The 19547-nt window shown below is 47.6% G+C and overlaps 1 protein-coding gene across 1 annotated transcript in view; it reads left to right on the top strand.

The window, feature by feature from the left end:
• LOC311244192 (segment polarity protein dishevelled homolog DVL-1-like) overlaps positions 1-4620 on the top strand; it is a gene marked incomplete at its 5' end in the record, with an annotated part of 42207 nt that extends 37587 nt beyond the window's left edge. The window contains one exon of the mRNA XM_084333599.1: positions 2882-4620. Within this exon, the coding sequence (XP_084189725.1) occupies positions 2882-3519 (638 nt within the window). The 3' untranslated portion in view covers positions 3520-4620. The remainder of the gene's footprint in view (positions 1-2881) is intronic.
• Between the last annotated feature and the right edge of the window lie 14927 nt (positions 4621-19547).

The raw sequence follows: 19547 nt of genomic DNA, 5'->3' as shown, positions 1-19547 counted from the left end.
CTCTCTCTCTCTCTCTCTCTCTCTCTCGCCCTGTCTCTCTTTTACCCACCCTCTCTCTCTTGCCCTCTATATCTCTCTCTTACCCCTCCTCTCTCTCTTGCCCTCTCTCTTGCCCTCTCTCTCTATCTCTCTCTTGCCCTCTCTCTCTATCTCTCTCTTGCCCTCTCTCTCTATCTCTCTTGCCCTCTCTCTCTCTTGCCCTCTGTCTCTCTCTCTCTCTTGCCCTCTCTCTCTTTCTTGCCCTCTCTCTCTCTTGCCCTCTCTCTCTCTTTCTTGCCCTCTCTCTCTCTCTTGCCCTCTCTCTCTCTCTCACCCTCTGTCTCTCTCTCTCTTGCCCTCTGTCTCTCTCTCTCTCTCTTGCCCTCTCTCTCTTTCTTGCCCTCTCTCTCTCTCTTGCCCTCTGTCTCTCGCTCTCTCTCTTGCCCTCTGTCTCTCGCTCTCTCTCTCTTGCCCTCTGTCTCTCTCTCCGGTCTTGCCCTCTGTCCTCTCTCTCTCTCTTGCCCTCTCTCTCTTTCTTGCCCTCTCTCTCTCTCTTGCCCTCTGTCTCTCGCTCTCTCTTGCCCTCTGCCTCTCTCTTGCCCTCTGCCTCTCTCTCTTGCCCTCTGTCCTCTCGCCTCTCTCTTGCCCTCTGTCTCTCGCTCTCTCTCTCTCTCTTGCCCTCTGCCTCTCTCTTGCCCTCTGTCTCTTCTCTCCTCTCTGCCCTCTGTCTCTCTCTCTCTCTCTCTCTCTCTCTCTCTCTCTCTCTCTCTCTCTCTCTCTCTCTCTCTCTCTCTCTTGTCCTCAATGTCCTCCACCTACAGTACCATAGCTTTAAGGTTTTTTCTTTCCTCCCATGCGTTTCCCTTCCAATGGTGTGTCCATGTGTGTGAGTGTGTCACTGTGTGTACCTTGCAGCTCTGTGTGTGTGTGTGTGTGTGTGTGTGTGTGTGTGTGTGTGTGTGTGTGTGTGTGGTGTGTGTGTGTGTGTGTGTGTGTGTTGTGTTGTGTGTGTGTGGTGTGTGTGTGTGTGTGTGTGTGTGTGTGGTGTGTGTGTGAGTGAGTGAGACTCTCCGGACAGTCCGTTCTCCCTCTCTGCACCTCTGGGCATGTGTTGGTACTGTGCTGGGGACCGCAGTGAGGTGCATGCTGGGATGACGAGCCCGAGGCTTGTGCTGTCGTGCTCGCTGAGGGTGATCAGCACCACTCTGTCTACAGCAGCACTGTTGGGCTAATCGCAGAAGAGGAGGCGGGAATGTTTGATTTGATAAAACAATGTGGTAGACCTCTATCACTATATGACACCATATATATCACCATAGTGTGTATTACTGGCACTGTGGTGTGAACCACCACTGCATACTAAAAACTACTAGACCACCATGCAACACTTCCGGTATTCTGAAATCATGGGAGAGAGAGCGGGGGGAGAAAATGAATGAATGTGGATGAGAGCCTTGACATTAAGTGGTTGTAGCTACGGCTGTGGAGGTGCTGGAGACATGATCCAATAGACTTTTATACGCCTGAGTCTCCTGAACACGGAGAGACCAATCCCAAGTCGATCGGCACTTTCTCGGCCGAGCTATAGTCACTTTTTCGCACCTACTCCCGAACTCTGCACGCGCAGATTGATAAACCTAGAAATCCAGAGACTCCGTGGGCAATCTGCGCGTGCGGAGTTCGGGAGTAGGTGCGAAAAAGTGACTATAGCTCGGCCGACAAAGTGCCGATAGACTTGGGATTGGTCTCTCCGTGTTCAGGAGACTCAGGCGTATAAATGTCTATTGGATCATGTCTCCAGCACCCCCTCAGCCGTAGCTACAACCACTTAATGTCAAGGCTCTCATCCACATTCATTCATTTTCTCCCCCCGCTCTCTCTCCCATGAACTCAATGTAACGCGGAAGTGCAGTGGTCTATGGGCAGATAGATAGGTGACTATTCCAGTATAGTTCCTGGTATAGTTCCTATTTGTATTGGTAATTTGTATCTTCCAGTAATGTGGTGTCTATATGATTCAGGTGTATCATTAATTATGACTTTTATACTGTCCGAATATGTCGGTGTCTGTATGCATATCCGAGGAGGCCTGGGGTCAAACGTGTCTGCTGTTTGAAAACGGGGGAAGGGGCCGATGCGATAATCACGTGTGTTTGCCTCTGACTGTTGACCATTAAGTTCCGAGTTCTGCATTATGACAAATAACGTCTGGTCACACTTTAAATAAAGTACAATTCATCTTCGATGGCATTCATCGTTCAACTTTTATATTTCACACATTAACCCGAGATGTGCAAGTCACTCCAATCATGTCTGTCACACACGACAATGTCACACCATCTGAAAACGTTTCACACCAGTAGAGACGACACACAACGTAACCATGAGGTTTATGAAGCTCCGTTAAGCTTCAATAATACCATCTTTGTTTAAAGTGAGACCACTTTGCCGCCATGACAATCAATAGCAAATTCAAGATGGCTGAAATGAGCTGGAACTGCTGACTGTGTGTATCAATGCTACTATGGGCTAGATCCACAAAGAGTGGATTGCACAGGTGCTAATTGCACCCTTACTTACAATTCATTATGAATTGAAAATGGGGCACCTTGATGTAAACAAGAGATTGATTGAATGAACATTGTATTAACAGATTGCAGAATGGGTACAGTACAGTACGGCTCAATACACACAATTGTTAAGGGGATGCAGACCACTGAGAAAGACGTTCGTCTTGTTTACATCAGGGTCCCCCATTTTCAATTCTTCATGAATTGTAAGTAAGGGTGCAATTAGCACCTGTGCAATCCACTCTTTGTGGACCCCGCCCTGTGTGTGTAGTGTGTAGATGGATCACTGAGCTGACACCAGTGTGTCTGTGTTCCTCTCTCCTGTCCCCCAGGCAGCAGAAGCAGTGGATCGACCCCCAGCGCAGGGAAAGCTAGACGCTCCTCCCCGCAGGAGAAGGCTCACAAGTCGGTCACATGCAGCGAATCAGAGCCCGGCGGCGTCATCGTCCGCGGAGCCAGGCGCGGCGGCGGCGACCGGTCCGCCAGTCAACTGAGTCACCACAGCCACGCCCTCTCCAGTCAAAGCCACGCCCTCTCCGGTCACAGCCACGCCCCCTCCGGTCACAGCCACGCCCCCTCCGGTCACAGTAGTCACGCCCGCTCCGGGTTCAGCCACGGCAGCCACGTTCAGTCGTCTCACCGGAGCCACTCCCACTCCCAGAACAGCCACCACGCCCCCTTCACCTATAGCCACGCCCCCTTCACCCAGCAGCCGCCCCCCCAGCCCGGCCCCGGCTCCTGTGCCCACAGCGAGCGGAGTCACGCCTCCTCCTACGGGCCCCCGGGCCTGCCCCCCCCGTACTGCCTGGCCTCCCGCCTGGCCCCCAAGACGCCGGTCAGCAGCGGCACGCCGCCCGGGGCCCCGCCGGGGAGAGAGCTGGCGTCCGTCCCGCCCGAGTTGACCGCCAGCCGCCAGTCCTTCCAGCACGCCATGGGCAACCCCTGTGAGTTCTTCGTCGACATCATGTGACCCAGGAGACTTCAGTGCCTTTTAAAACTTGTCGAGCACAAAACAACTTCCCCCGATTCAAACCCCCCTCGCTCTCCTTCCCACTCTCTCTCTCTCTCTCTCTCTGTCTATATATATAGACCCCCCCGTTGCCACTGACTATCCCCCCGAATTCAGAATGTAAAAACACTGGCCCTCTGCTACTCCTGCTTCTCACAAGGGTCCCGCCCCCTGATGTACAAGCCAATGGGTATCGACCGTGTTCGCACGCCGGCCATTTTGCCCTTGTGTCATCACGCTCAGGGAACAGGGCGGTAAATTAATCCCAACCGGAGCACGGCACGAGAGCAAAATGGCCGTCGTGTGAATATATACGGCCAATGGGCAGCAAAAGAGCACAACCAGGAGGGAGGGAGGGAGCTTGCTCTGTCCACACGGAGTTCCTCGACCCTCGGCTCGTTCGTTCGTATCGACGTGACGTTTGTACAGTTCGTGAAAAACGTTCGTGAAAAACGTAATTCAATGTGGTTGATCCTCTCTGTAGAGTTGCCACGCAAGACATTCTCGGGAGTGTGTACTACTCTACCTAGAATTATGTTCTGTTCTGTTCAACAACCAGACCTTTAAAAAAAAACTGGCTGGGTCTGGATCTCAATCCCCCAGACCTAGATCTAGACCCCCACAGAACCACAGCCTCCTTCCTCTCTCCGGGGCCCAGGACGGGCCCCCTCAGACTGGACCTCTCCCGGCCAGTCTCTCTCTCCGAGCACATCGCTAAAGAAATCTGGCACATTATTCCTAAACCCGTAGTGAGATACTCACTTCTCCAGTGGTCTGTGGAGCTGCTACAGAGCGTAACTCTAACTCTAAACCTGCCAACTAAGTAAATCCTAACCTTGGTCAGTTGACAGTCCTTGTTATTTCTTCAACGATCGGCACAAGGGAGGCGCGCGCAACCAACCATTGGTTTAACCCTTTCACTAACCACACTACAGAAGGTCAACCGTCTGAGGGCGGCTAAGTGGCGCAGTGGGCAAGGCGCTCGCCACTAGTGCAGGAGATGCTGGGTTCGAGCCCAGCTCTCGGCATTGCTACCAGCTTGGCTGGTCGTTCATACTAACACAATTGGCAGTGTTAGGGGTGGGAAAGCTGGTGGGTGGGTCCTGGTCGTTGTAAACAGCGACTCCTACAGTTCGGTCGGGGCGCCTGCTCAGCGAGGAAAGGATCTAAGGGGGGTAGTGTGATCCTTCCACACGTTACACCCTCTCAGTGAGAGTCCGGGCTGCCAGGTGAAAAGAAGCGGTTGATTGGCTACACATGTGTCGGAGGAAGCACGTGATAGCCTCCACTCTCCCAGACCGACTGTGGGGGGTAGAGTGCGCAGCGACCAGGAAGGGGATTGGGAATTGGCATAACGACTAATATTGGGATGGGAGAAAAACGGAGGAAAAAGGAGAAGATCAACAACAACAAAAAGGAGGTCAACCGTCTGTAGTGTGGTAGTGAAAAGGGTTAACCTTCTGTAGTGTGGTAGTGAAAGGGTTAACCCTTTGCCGTGTGGCAGTGAAAGGGGTTAACCTTCCTGTATCGTCGCGGTGAAAGGGTTAACCCTTTTGGTAGTGTGGCAGTGAAAGGGTTAACTAGGCTGCATTATTGCATGACTGTCTCAACTGCTTTAAAGGAGAGATCTTATTGATGAATTTAATTTTTAAAAGTATTTGAATTTTTTTGGGGGGGGATTTACCTCTCTCTTGCCAACGTTCTAAAGGAAGAATCCATACACTGGATAATTTTTTGTGATGTTATTTATGTGATCATGTTGCATTGATGGTGTCATACTTTGTCTTACTATATGGCTGACTGACAGACAATCAGACATCTCCTCCCTTTGTGACCAAGTGGTCGGACAATGACCACTGTCCCCCCTAGTTGTGTTTTGTCGAATTTATCATCGCGGTCGATTATTGAACTCTTTGACATTCATAACAGAGTTTTTTTTTGTTGTGAGCAAAATTTGATATCCTAAGTTAGCAAAAATACATTTGCAAACAGGATTGCAAACAGTGGACGCCCTCCACCCCTCCCCCCCCCACCCACCCACCCACCACAGATTTAGGACGGTAGGTGGGACGGTAGCTTGCTACTGGATGTCCCCTAGCTTGCTACTGGATGTATCCTAGCTTGCTACTGGATGTCGTCCCCTAGCTTGCTACTGGATGACCCCTAGCTTGCTACTGGATGTCCCCTAGCTTGCTACTGGATGTATCCTAGCTTGCTACTGGATGTATCCTAGCTTGCTACTGGATGTACCCTAGCTTGCTACTGGATGTCGTCCCCTAGCTTGCTACTGGATGTCGTCCCCTAGCTTGCTACTGGATGTATCCTAGCTTGCTACTGGATGTATCCTAGCTTGCTACTGGATGTCCCCTAGCTTGCTACTGGATGTACCCTAGCTTGCTACTGGATGTCGTCCCCTAGCTTGCTACTGGATGACCCCTAGCTTGCTACTGGATGTACCCTAGCTTGCTACTGGATGTCGTCCCCTAGCTTGCTACTGGATGTCCCCTAGCTTGCTACTGGATGTCGTCCCCTAGCTTGCTACTGGATGTATCCTAGCTTGCTACTGGATGTATCCTAGCTTGCTACTGGATGTATCCTAGCTTGCTACTGGATGTATCCTAGCTTGCTACTGGATGTATCCTAGCTTGCTACTGGATGTACCCTAGCTTGCTACTGGATGTCGTCCCCTAGCTTGCTACTGGATGTATCCTAGCTTGCTACTGGATGTATCCTAGCTTGCTACTGGATGTCCCCTAGCTTGCTACTGGATGTATCCTAGCTTGCTACTGGATGTATCCTAGCTTGCTACTGGATGTATCCTAGCTTGCTACTGGATGTCCCCTAGCTTGCTACTGGATGTACCCTAGCTTGCTACTGGATGTCCCCTAGCTTGCTACTGGATGTACCCTAGCTTGCTACTGGATGTATCCTAGCTTGCTACTGGATGTCCCCTAGCTTGCTACTGGATGTATCCTAGCTTGCTACTGGATGTATCCTAGCTTGCTACTGGATGTATCCTAGCTTGCTACTGGATGTACCCTAGCTTGCTACTGGATGTATCCTAGCTTGCTACTGGATGTACCCTAGCTTGCTACTGGATGTATCCTAGCTTGCTACTGGATGTATCCTAGCTTGCTACTGGATGTATCCTAGCTTGCTACTGGATGTCCCCTAGCTTGCTACTGGATGTATCCTAGCTTGCTACTGGATGTATCCTAGCTTGCTACTGGATGTCCCCTAGCTTGCTACTGGATGTATCCTAGCTTGCTACTGGATGTATCCTAGCTTGCTACTGGATGTATCCTAGCTTGCTACTGGATGTCCCCTAGCTTGCTACTGGATGTATCCTAGCTTGCTACTGGATGTATCCTAGCTTGCTACTGGATGTATCCTAGCTTGCTACTGGATGTACCCTAGCTTGCTACTGGATGTCCCCTAGCTTGCTACTGGATGTACCCTAGCTTGCTACTGGATGTATCCTAGCTTGCTACTGGATGTATCCTAGCTTGCTACTGGATGTATCCTAGCTTGCTACTGGATGTATCCTAGCTTGCTACTGGATGTACCCTAGCTTGCTACTGGATGTCCCCTAGCTTGCTACTGGATGTACCCTAGCTTGCTACTGGATGTATCCTAGCTTGCTACTGGATGTATCCTAGCTTGCTACTGGATGTATCCTAGCTTGCTACTGGATGTATCCTAGCTTGCTACTGGATGTACCCTAGCTTGCTACTGGATGTCCCCCTCGGTAGCGAGCGCCGAGCTACGATCATAGTCACTGTGATGAAATCCACAGCCTCACGCGGTGGTGGGGGGAGGGTAGTTCCATCTCTACGGTCAGGTGGGATTTGTCTGTAAAATGATCATCAGACACACACATCTTACAAAATTTACTTCATAACGTGACTTTGAGGGGAACCCAGTCTGACTCTAAACTCGTTTAATGCAAAAACAAATGGCAGAAACTCCTTCCTTCCTTCGTGTCGACCGGGAGCGTAGTTGGAAGGAGGAAAGAAAATTTGCAACACACAATAATTATTTGAGCACTTTTCCATTGTCTCTCTCTCTCCGATCCTTTAGTATGACACACTGTTTGCAATCAAAGCTTTCTCCTTCATTTTGTTTCTTTACAAAAGAGGAATAAATTGTACATAGAAATTTATTATATATATATAAGAATAAAAAAAAATATATATGTTCAAAGATTCGTCTGTACTTTTTTCTTTTCTTCCAAAATAATACCATGTCATCTGTGAAAAAGTTGTACTTTTTTAATAATGTACTGTTTAGTAATGTTTGTTGATTTCGCGGTCCCTAAAATATGATATCGCTTGAAAGATTGTACTTTGAATACTGTTTAGATATACATCTTTAATAATTCTAACAAGGACACAGTGTCATATGTGTATAATATATATATGAGTGAGTGGATGAGTGAGTGAGTAGTGACAGTACCTGTCATAGATGTGCTTTGCATCTAAAGAATTCCATGCTTTTTGAAAATACTATAGTGCCACTAGATGGAGACATGGCTAAATTCAGCCTTATTACCCCAATTCTGTTTCAAAGTGTGATTATGTATACGTAATAAGTATTTTATAAGAATTTCAACAATCAAAATGTTATTAAATTCCAACAGCAGTCACCAATGCTACCATCAACCATTCTACCATTATGCTGTTATGTTATGTATTATGATCACAATCAGGTGGTTGGTTATTGTACAAAAGTTACACGCACTATGCACACAAAGCTATCTCGTCAGCAGTGTTGATGGTAAATCTAGGTACCCCCGAGTGGAACTTCCACGCACCAATACTAGACTGGTGTATTTTCCCAGTGGGTTGCTCTAATAAGAAACGACTTTCACTTACAGGCAGTGAAAACCATACTGCAGTGTGGCAGGAAGTGGTGTTGTGAACAGGGACCCTCAGATGTGGAGGCAGAATGAAGATGCGTTTGTTGGTTACTGTAGTGTAGTGTAGACCATATGTATACTGTATAGGCTGCTAGGCTTTAAAAGGAAAACAGATTATGTGAAACTGAAAATGAGTCATCACAGAGTTGAAATTAATTTGAGAGAACGGGGGAGGGTGACATAGTGTTGCAGGTTGACTGATGCGAATATCTACCTGCTACCATGTAATCTGCTAAAATGGCAGCCGTTCTCCTCTCATAATCACCCCACATAGACTCACCTACCACCAATACAGTATGAGTGGCCTATTGTAACTACATACTAGCCAGGACTTTCATAAAGAGATAAGATAAGATCATTCTTTATTGTCTGTTGATAAATACATTTGTTTTGTGTCAGAACACACAATACAGTGTTACAAAAAAAATTTGAACACAAGCCAACTATGTTACAGCATAGACAGACATACAGACAAGACATCAGAGAGACATTTAATGAACCCCTTCCTTCCCTCCCAACCAACGTTCTTAATTTGATATGGCACAGTCACATACTGTAAGTCCAAGGTTATTTCATGTTGCACAGCCCTTTTATATTGCACTATCCCGTGTAGGCTGTACCACATTTCTATCCTACTTGTTATGTGTTCACAAATATTTTTTTTTTTATCTTTTGAGTTTCCACTTGGGGGATCTGTGAAGGTAGCAGCTTGTATTATTTTTTTTCAAAACTTTGTTTATTGGAGTTTTTCATTGCAATATGAAATGAGCATAAGGTCAAACTGTACACACATATGCCAGACGTATTGCACATATCTACATACAAGTAGTCAAAATATAGGTCTGTTGAATGTAAACAATATACATATTGCACAAAGCTACGTATAAGTAGTCAAAATATAGGTCTGTTGAATGTAAACAATATACATATTGCACAAAGCTAGCAGCTTGTATTCTGTGTGTAATACATGTGATGGATCTTCTATGATTTCATGGGCCATTCTCAACATATTTGTAGAGTAACTTTCCATAAAAAGGTTGATGGATTTGGCGATTTTAAGGAGGCTTGCAAGCCTGGATTTTGCCTGGAACGTGATCGCTGTGGATTTGAACCTGGGCCCATAGGATCCACAGGTGGCCACACTTAACCAGCTGAGCTAAAGGGTCAGACCCGTTAGCAGGTGCTGGTTGACTGTGACCAACTCGTTAGTACAGTATAGTTTACAGTCGTCCTCCCCCCCGAGAAGTGCGTCCTCCTCACACGTTCTTTCATCCACTTTCCCAGGGTTAAGGCACTGAGAGATCCCACAGCTATTGCTACGTAAACCTGGATACAGATTCACCACTGACACCAATGTAACTGAGTGGATTTGAACCTGGGACCATAGGATCCACAGGTGGCTGGGCCACCAGCTGAAGACACTGTTATATACCACATGATGATGTAGTACTGGAAAACTTTTTTCACACTTTTTCAACTCATCCCATAGCAGTAGTAAGCACACTATATGCGATTGGGTCTATTGTGTCTTATAGCTGAATGTGTGACAAGTTAAAATAACTATAAATCACACTTCACAAAAAAAGATGTTTCAAACCTATAGTCTAAAAACAACTTGTAAGAGTACACGGTACAACTTCAAGATAGAGAAACTTAATTAATTGGTGGAATGTGAGAATGTTACGTATGATATAATTTTTTCATTTGTTTATATATCAGTAAGCCTCCATACCGACACTAGAGGGAGCTCCTGTGGTCTATGTGCTCCTCAATCCAGATACGATTTTGAATGGGGAAACGTCACGTGATTATTCTTCCCCTTTTTCAGGTATGATTATTATTACTGTAAAAAATGTCAAAGCACAACAGTAGATATTCCTAGTCATATGAACATATATAGAGTTGATTTTCGACGTTTTAGCCGACTGTATGTATGGAGAATGCATGCCATTCGGTTAGACGGGTGCACGTGGAATGTACATGAAAAATAGCGTCGAGTTTTGGTGCTAATGTTCTGTTACTGTTTACAAATTAATTTCTTGCACATCATTTTATTGTCATTAAATTAGATTTAGTTGGAATATAATGGGATTTGTATTGTAACTGTATGGTAAATGAGAAGAGTAAAAGTGTGAACGAACAAGATTAAAGGTAATATATTCTGTTATTAGTCTAATTGGGGCCTGTTGAATGAAAGGTAATATATTATATTATTATTAGTCTAATTTGGCCATGCTAAATTAAAGGTAATATTATGTTATTAGTCTAATTGGGCCATGCTAAATGAAAGGTAATATATTATGTTATTAGTCTAATTGAGCGATACTAAATTAAAGGTAATATATTCTGTTATTAGTCTAATTGAGCCATGCTAAATTAAAGGTAATATATTCTGTTATTAGTCTAATTGAGCCATGCTAAATTAAAGGTAATATATTCTGTCATTTGTCTAATTGGGCCATGTTAAATGGAAGGTAATAGATTCTGTTATTTGTCAAATTGAGCCATGCTAAATTAAAGGTCATATTATCTTATTAGTCTAATTGAGCCATGTTAAATGAAAGGTAATAGATTATGTTATTATTTATTGAGCCATGCTAAATGACAGGTAATAGATTATGTTATTATTAGTCTAATTGAGCCATGCTAAATGACAGGTAATAGATTATGTTATTATTAGTCTAATTGAGCCATGCTAAATGAAAGGTATAGATTCTGTTTGACATTGTAGAAATTGAAGAATGTGTCCGTGTCACCCCCCCCCCCCCCCCCCCCCCCCCCCCCCCCCGGTCCTAATGGACCGGTCATTGGACTTGCAGCACCACTCATGAACGTTACACCACTGCATTTGTGTTTATCTATGTTTATTAATTTGTTATCTGTGGTGCTCACTTGTTTGTTGTCTGTGTATCTGTTGTGCCCCATTGTCTAGTCTAGTGTATTCTCCCCCTGTTTGTATCTATGTGTTATTTAGTCTCCTCATGTTTCAGTATGTTACCCCAGGCTGTTCAGTCTTTCCCACACAGCTGGGTCTTGTTTCCAATCACCCTCATGTGTCAATTAGTCTGTGTATAGTAGTGTTGTTTGCCCTGCCCTCCTGTGCTCGATCATTGTTCATGTTACCCTCGTCCTGTCCTGTGTGCTGTCAACCTTTTGTTTCTCCGTTTTTATCAGTGAGTCAGTTTTGTATTGTTTGCCACGTTAAAGTAAAGTGCTTATTACTTTCATCCACGACTCGTGCTTCATCTATTTTCATCCTGCACTACCTCTCCTCGTGTTAAATCTGCATACCGGGTTCTACTCCTCTCTACCATCGACATGCCAGCGAAACGCTCCAGGAATCGTAACAGTCCGGTTACATAGAAAATTATTCAAAGTACACAGTTGCTTTGTTGTTATTTACCTGCACCTGTAGGGATAACAGAAAAGGACCATAAAAGAAAAATGGCACATTGAATAAGAATTGATATGTTTATGGAAATGTTTATTAAATGTGAATGTGAATTATTTTGATGATAAGAAGAAAGCACCACTTGTGTCACGTTTGTGAATAATATTCGTCCCCTTTTTCAGGGGTACAATAAATGCAAAGCGACATGGGGATAACCCTTTCACTGCCGCACTACCAAAACGGTTAACCCTTTCACTGTGACAATTCACAGTAGGTTAACCCTTTCACTGCCACACAACGGTGACCATCGGTTGTGTGATAGTAAAGGGTTAACCTTCTGACGTGTGGCAGTGAAAGGGTTAAGACGTTTACCCGCTCACATCTCTCACTGGCTACAATGTCCCTCCTACTCTCAAGAGTAGTTCAAGTTCAAGTTCTTTATGGTTAAATAAACAACAATAGAGGGGCATTGCCGGTAATGACATCATGTTTGTGTTTCGAGCTCAGACTCTAGCATGCGCCATCCCTCATATGGGATGTTTTTAGGATGATTTGCCCACTGGCACTTTGGCGACCCCTAGTGGCTCGGGTGTGCATATTTTGTAATACAATATTGAAGGCTTATTTGTTGCCTGTCGATAGCGACAAAATCCGACAAAATCCGTTCAGCGGTTCTCGAGTTACATGCCGGTATTTGCGGCTTGTGCAAAGTACACGGTATTGCGCAAAATACCACTCCCGACTCTTGGCGCAGTAGTTCCGTCAATCTAGATCCGATCTCGAAAATGATTGTGGATCCTTGTAGCCAATGAGTGTGGCTTTCCAATGATATCCCACGTGCATGTATGAATCTAAAAAACTAAAACACGAAAACAGCAAGAGAAAAACAGCCAAATGAATTGAAGTCTATGAGAAAACTGAGTTTTTCTTTTGTACTGTGGTGGACACTAGAGGGAGGTGTCTCACTTCAGAATGGACACTGATTGAGTGACAAGAGGGAGTTGACTTAAGGGTGTGGCTGTACCTTGGTTCTGTGGATTTGTTTGGAAGTAAAGTTCAGAGACTCGATACTCCGTCTGCTCGTCTCATTGATTCACTTCCACAGTGGTGACCCTGACGTGTGAAATATGTTATATGTTATATGTTATTATATGTGCAATAACGAGAATCCACCGGCTGTGGTTCCCGCAGTGTATGCAGCTACAGTCAAGTTGCCAGAGTTTTGGCAGCATGACCCGGCCCTGTGGTTTCAGCACATCGAGGCACAATTTCACCTCCGCGGAATAATGTCGGATGAGACGAAATATTATCATGTTGTCGCGGCATTGGATTCCTCCACTACACGCCGGGTGATGGGATTCCTGAGAGAACCACCAGCAGCCGGCAAATACAACGCGCTCAGAGAACAGCTGTTGTGGCTTTTCCAGCTGTCAGATGCAGAGCGCGCGGAGCGCCTATTGTCCCTCAACGGATTGGGGGACAGTAAACCAACAGAACTGATGGAGAACATGCTAGCACTGCTCGGTTCAGGTGACGCTACATTTATTTTTGTGCAGCTGTTCCTGCATCAACTCCCGACTCCGGTGCGCACGGCTCTGGCCAGCTCGCCTCTCGTGCGCACCAAGTATTACCGGGGATTGGCAGAGGAGGCGGACAGAATACTACTGGCCTCCCGTCAGTACTGTGTGCTGGCTGCTGTGTCTGATCGGGTGTCTGAGCGCAGGGATCAGACACAGAGGGATGATAGAGGGCTTTGTTACTATCATCGCCGTTTTGGCAACAAAGCGAAGAGCTGTGTTCCACCATGCACCTTTGGTAACCAGGGAAACGCGAGAGCCGGCGCTCGTTAGCGGCTATGAGCGCTGGCGTCAATATCAACGAGCTGTTGTTTATCGAGGACACGTTGTCTGGAAGGCGTCTGTTGGTGGATTCGGGCGCCCAGAGGAGCATCCTGCCTGCGTCGGCCACGGACGACTTGGGAAACGGACATGGACCACCCCTGGACGCGGCTAATGGGACTTCCATCCGTACGTTTGGTACCAGGTACGTGACTATGTGTTTACATGGACAGCAGTTTAGCTGGGAATTTATTATTGCTTCAGTATCGGTGCCTATACTGGGCGCAGATTTTTTGTGTGCTCACAGACTGTTAGTGGACGTTGCAAACCGTAGGCTGATTGGCTTTGATGTCCTTTGACACATACCCCTGCACACTGGGGGGGCCGGGGCCACCTGCCCTGGCCAATATGCTCGCCACAGGCGATATGTACCAGCGCCTCCTCACTGAGTTTCCTGCTCTGACTGTCCCCACTTTCTCTGCCTCTGTCGTCAAGCATGGGGTGGAACATTACATCCCAACGGTGGGGCCGCCCGTTTATGCACGGGCACGCCGCCTGGATGCTGCTAAACTGGCAATAGCCAGGGAGGGGTTTGCCACAATGGAACGGCTCGGCATTGTGCGCCGGTCCAACAGTCCTTGGGCCTCCCCACTACACATGGTCCCCAAGGCGGACGGGAAGTGGCGTCCGTGTGGTGATTTCCGTCGCCTAAATAACATCACCACTCATGACCGGTACCCAGTGCCACATATCCAGGATTTCTCTGCCCACCTGGCGGGCGCCACCATTTTTTCTAAAATAGATTTGGTGCGTGGCTACCACCAGGTGCCGGTCCATCTGCTCGACGTGCCCAAGACTGCCATTATCACCCCGTTTGGACTGTTTGAATTCCTGCGCATGCCATTCGGCCTTAAAGGGGCAGCGCAAACATTCCAGCGGCTGATGGACTCTGTGCTGCGAGGCCTGTCATTTTTGTTTATTTATCTGGATGACATCCTCGTAGCCAGTGCATCGGTGGAGGAGCATCGGGGACATCTCCGTCAACTGTTTGAGCGGCTCAACGAGCATGGGCTGATCGTGAACCCGGCCAAATGTCAGTTTGGCCTGCCGCCCATGGATTTCCTGGGCTACCATGTCTCTTCCCAGGGGGCTGTTCCTCTACCCGCCAAGGTGGAGGCAATTGCTGCTTTCCCCCGCCCCCTCACCATCAAACCTCTCCAGGAGTTCCTGGGGATGGTTAATTTTTACAATAGGTTTATAGCCCATGCGGCTCACCTGATGAGACCTCTGTACGAGGCGTTGAAGGGGAAGAGAGCTAACAATGACGTGGGCTGGTCCCCGGAGCGGGTCCAGGCATTCGAGGGCTCTAAGGCTGCCCTTGCCAACACCGCCATGCTGGCACACCCATCTCCTGCTGCTCCTATAGCCCTCACCACCGATGCCTCCGATTATGCAGTAGGTGCGGTGTGCGAGCAGTGGGTGCCTGGTGCCTGGCAGCCTCTGGCCTTCTTCAGTAGGAAGCTGCGCGACAACGAGAGGAAGTATAGTACATTCGACAGGGAGCTCCTGGCCCTCTTCCTCGCCATACGTCACTTCAGGTTCTTGCTGGAGAGCCGCGAGTTCACAGTTTTTGTCGACCACAAGCCCCTAACGTTTGCCATGGCCAAGACCACGGCGCCAACTTTCCGCCATATCGGAGTTCACTACCGACATCCAGCATGTAGCCGGTAAAGACAACCAGGTGGCAGACTGCCTCTCCCGGGCGCGCGTCAGCCCTGTGCACCTGGGCATCGACTATGCTGCCATGGCTGCTGACCAGCTCACCGACTCAGACCTTCAGGCATTCAGGACGGCTGTGACAGGACTTCGACTTGAGGATGTGGTGTTTCACGACAGCGGCGCCACGCTCCTCTGTGACGTCTCCACTGGCCAGCCCCGCCCCATGGTTCCAACTGACTGGCACCGCCAGGTATTTGACACCATTCATGCCCTTTCACACCCTGGGGTAAAGGCGTCGGTCAAGCTGGTAGGGGCCAAGTTCGTCTGGCCGGGCCTTAGGAAGGACGTCAAATAAGGCACATCGTCACAATAAGGCCCCCCTGGAGCCGTTTCTCATTCCAGAGAGGCGGTTTGACCATGTCCACGTGGACCTGGTGGGCCCACTTCCCCCGTCTCAGGGTTTCACACACCTCCTCACTATGGTGGACAGGACCACCAGGTGGCCGGAGGTTGTTCCCCTGTCATCGACAACGGCTGCGGAGGTGGCTCGGGCGTTTATCTTCGGCTGGGTCACTCGGTTTGGCACGCCATTGGACCTGACTTCGGACAGGGGATCCCAGTTCACTTCTGAGCTGTGGAGCACCGTGGCTGAGAGACTTGGGGTGAAACTCCATCGTACCACAGCATACAACCCAAAGGCCAACGGCATGTGTGAGCGTTTTCACAGATCCATGAAGGCCGCTCTCCGGGCCACGCTCACAGACGGCAACTGGGTCGACCGTCTTCCGTGGGTCATGTTGGGCCTGCGTACTGCCCCTAAAGAAGACCTGCAGTCCTCTTCAGCCGAATTGTTTTTTGGTCAACCGCTGAGGGTCCCAGGGGAGTTCCTTCCTGGTTCCTCTGCCCCTTGGTCCACTACAGCTCACCGATCTGCCTTCCAGGACGCAGCGAGGGTGTTTGCTCCAGTTCCCACACATCACTGCCTTCCCCAGTCCTACAAGGACCTGATGACTGCGAGGTATGTGTTCATCCGTCATGATGCCCACCGTTCTCGACTGCAGGCTCCCTATGACGGGCCCTTCCGCGTCCTCGAGGCGGGCCCCAAGTACTTTGTGGTGGACATGGGGGGGAATAAGGAGCAGATCTCAGTCGATCGTCTTAAGCCTGCTCATGTGGTCCCAAACGGGCCGGTGGAGCTGGCTCACCCCCGGCATCGGGGCCGGCCACCCAAGTCTTCCCCTGTCCCATGCCCTCCGGCCGTTGTTACCCCTATCTTTCCACCGACGAAGCCTCGGCGGCGGCGGGGACGGCCCCCTTACCCTTTCCCCTTCCACGTTCCCTGTGACTGTTAAATACAGTCGTTATGGCCGCGTGGTCAGACCTCCTAAAAGAGACTGAAGACACTGGGTGCACTGTTTTGGGGGGTTTATTGTGTTCAGTTCCGTTTATTTTGTGTGGCACTGAATGTCAATTCTGAATGTTCGGGGGGGGCCTGTGTGGTGGACACTAGAGGGAGGTGTCTCACTTCAGAATGGACACTGATTGAGTGACAAGAGGGAGTTGACTTAAGGGTGTGGCTGTACCTTGGTTCTGTGGATTTGTTTGGAAGTAAAGTCCAGAGACTCGATACTCCGTCTGCTCGTCTCATTGATTCACTTCCACAGTACACAGTTTACCAAAATCACTCCTAATCACTCATTTCTGAATGGATCTTTATGAAATTTGGACATGTACTACATGAGGCTTCAGGCTATGGGTCCATATGGATTTGTAAGGCATACCACCTTCTGGGGAAATACTACCTCTGGACTACTAACTACTACAGAAAAACTTGAGTAACAAGTTTTTCTACAACTCAAGTTCAGACCTATGTTACTCTATTACGTTAGCACTAAAAGTGAATTTTCTTTCTGGAATCAAACGTCAGAATGTCATCTTTCAAAAGAGACCAGGCTCATGCATGTGCTATAAGTATAAAGTATGTTGTTTTGGTTTGCAAAAGAATTATGCAGTGCTCAAAAACGAAAACTAAAATGGCCAGGAGACTCATTGCAGGTTAAACAACAATGAATACAAGAATGGTCATGATAATTTGTAGTAGTAAGATCAAATAAAATGTAAATTCTGACACATTCTGACATGATTCTGACATCATAACCTCCCTTAACCCTTTCACTACCACACTACCAAATGGTTAACCCTTTCACTGCGACAATACAGAAGGTTAACCCTTTCACAACCAACACGACAAAGGGTTAACACACGTCTATACTCTTGAGAGTGGGAGGGACATTGTAGCCAGTGAGAGATGTGCGTGGGAGAACATCTTAATACAAGATAGATAACTAGAAGAATTATGTTTTTGAAGAAATGGTTGATAAGATCTTAAATTCTGAGAAATGGAACGTGTCATTTCTTGGCAGGGGGGAATGCTGCTTCAACTTCTCTGGACGTCAGCCAGCAGGTTTCCTTATGCCGGGAAATAAACAATTGGAAGGAAGTCCTGTATTTTTCCGTCTACTGAGTAACTGCTTTAGTTTTAGTATGAAAATGTTCTTTCTTGCGGCACTTGTCTTTCACTTTCATCTGTTCATCCCTGTCATTTCCTCACATCATGGAAGTTGTTGTTGTGAGTTTATTCAGACAAGTTCCAAGGAAAGTTCCAAGCGTTTCCCAGTAGTCTAACCAAAACGATGATTAGCATGTGTTCTTGCAGCACTGAAAAATCAAACCTCTGCTGCTCCTCTACTGCTCCGACCTCCACCGCGTGATTTTTTTCCATAGCCTATGTTTGCGGAGACGCTCTCTGGGATTGGCCACTGACGTTTCTGGTCATGTGACATGTGCGCCAATCGTGTGACACCTGTTTCTATCACTGGTTAAGCTTAGGCACTCTTTCGAAGTTGGTTAAGGTTAGAGTTTGTCTTAGAGCATGGCGATAGAACACCTGCCCTGATTCCAAACTCTACTAACCTTAACCAACTTCGAAAGAGTCGCCTAAGCTTAACCAGTGATAGGCGCTAGGTAGTTTGCAGGCTGTTAGAGCCGGAAATAGGCACAGGCGTCACACGATTGGCGCACATGTCACATGACCAGAAACGAGCAGAGAGCGTCTCCGCAAACATAGGCTACGGGAAAAAAATCACGCTCCTCCACCACTCCACGGGCCAAACTGATTTTGTGACTCCTATTGTTCTGGACCGGGCCAGATTTCACACCTCCACTGCCTCTCACAGTGTATCAGGCTGGGGAGACTTTTTCATCTTAAATTTGTATTCGTCCCCAGACGCCCCAGCCCCATCCGATTCCTTCGCTTTTTTCACTGTTTACTTATCATGCATTGCAACACTAATATATGGGCAGTGCCCCAAGTCAGACTGCCCATATAAAAATGATCTTGGGGGTCTGAGGGCAGTAGCCCCCGACCCCCTCTCTGGGGGCGCACTTAAGTTAAGTTAAGTTAAGTACCCTCCCTTTGTTCACCAGCCACCAGCCCCCGAAATATAACACCTGAGTGCTAGTTCTATAGTGGCAGAGGAGCAGCAGGCCAGCAGCAGAAGAGGTTCCATTGTTCAGTGCTGCATCTGTACCACTACACTGTGAACCCAATGTGTACTACTGTTACCATGTCACTCGTGCCTTGTTTTTCTACTTTATTGATATTTTTTAAGGTGCTTTAATCTTGAATATTTTTTTTTTATTCTATAGTTTAAGTGTATATTTAGTAAGTAATTTAGTAAGTTCATTAGTCTGTTTTTTTTATTTATTTTTTTTTCCCTCCATTTTTCCTCCGATTTTCTCCCATCCCAATGTTAGTCGTTATGCCAATTCCCAATCCCCTTCCTGGTCGCTGCGCACTTACCCCCCACAGTCTGTCTGGGAGAGTGGAGGCTATCACGTGCTTCCTCCGACACACGTCGTCCAGCCAATCAACCGCTTCTTTTCACCTGGCAGCGCGGATATTCTCCGAGAGGGCGTAGCGTGTGGAAGGATCACACTATCCCACTCAGGTCCCATCCGCGCTTAGCGTTCATTAGTCTGTTTTAACTGCATGACAAATAAAAAAATATTGAATCTTGAATCTGTGTTACACTTTTACTATTATGTAGACTATTCTGTTTTG

The sequence above is a fragment of the Notolepis coatsorum genome (assembly GCF_963971535.1).
Source record: "Notolepis coatsorum genome assembly, chromosome: 17".
Classification (NCBI taxonomy): domain Eukaryota; kingdom Metazoa; phylum Chordata; class Actinopteri; order Aulopiformes; family Paralepididae; genus Notolepis; species Notolepis coatsorum.
Note: the sequence above shows the minus strand (reverse complement) of the source record. Positions and strands in the feature narration are given on the sequence as shown.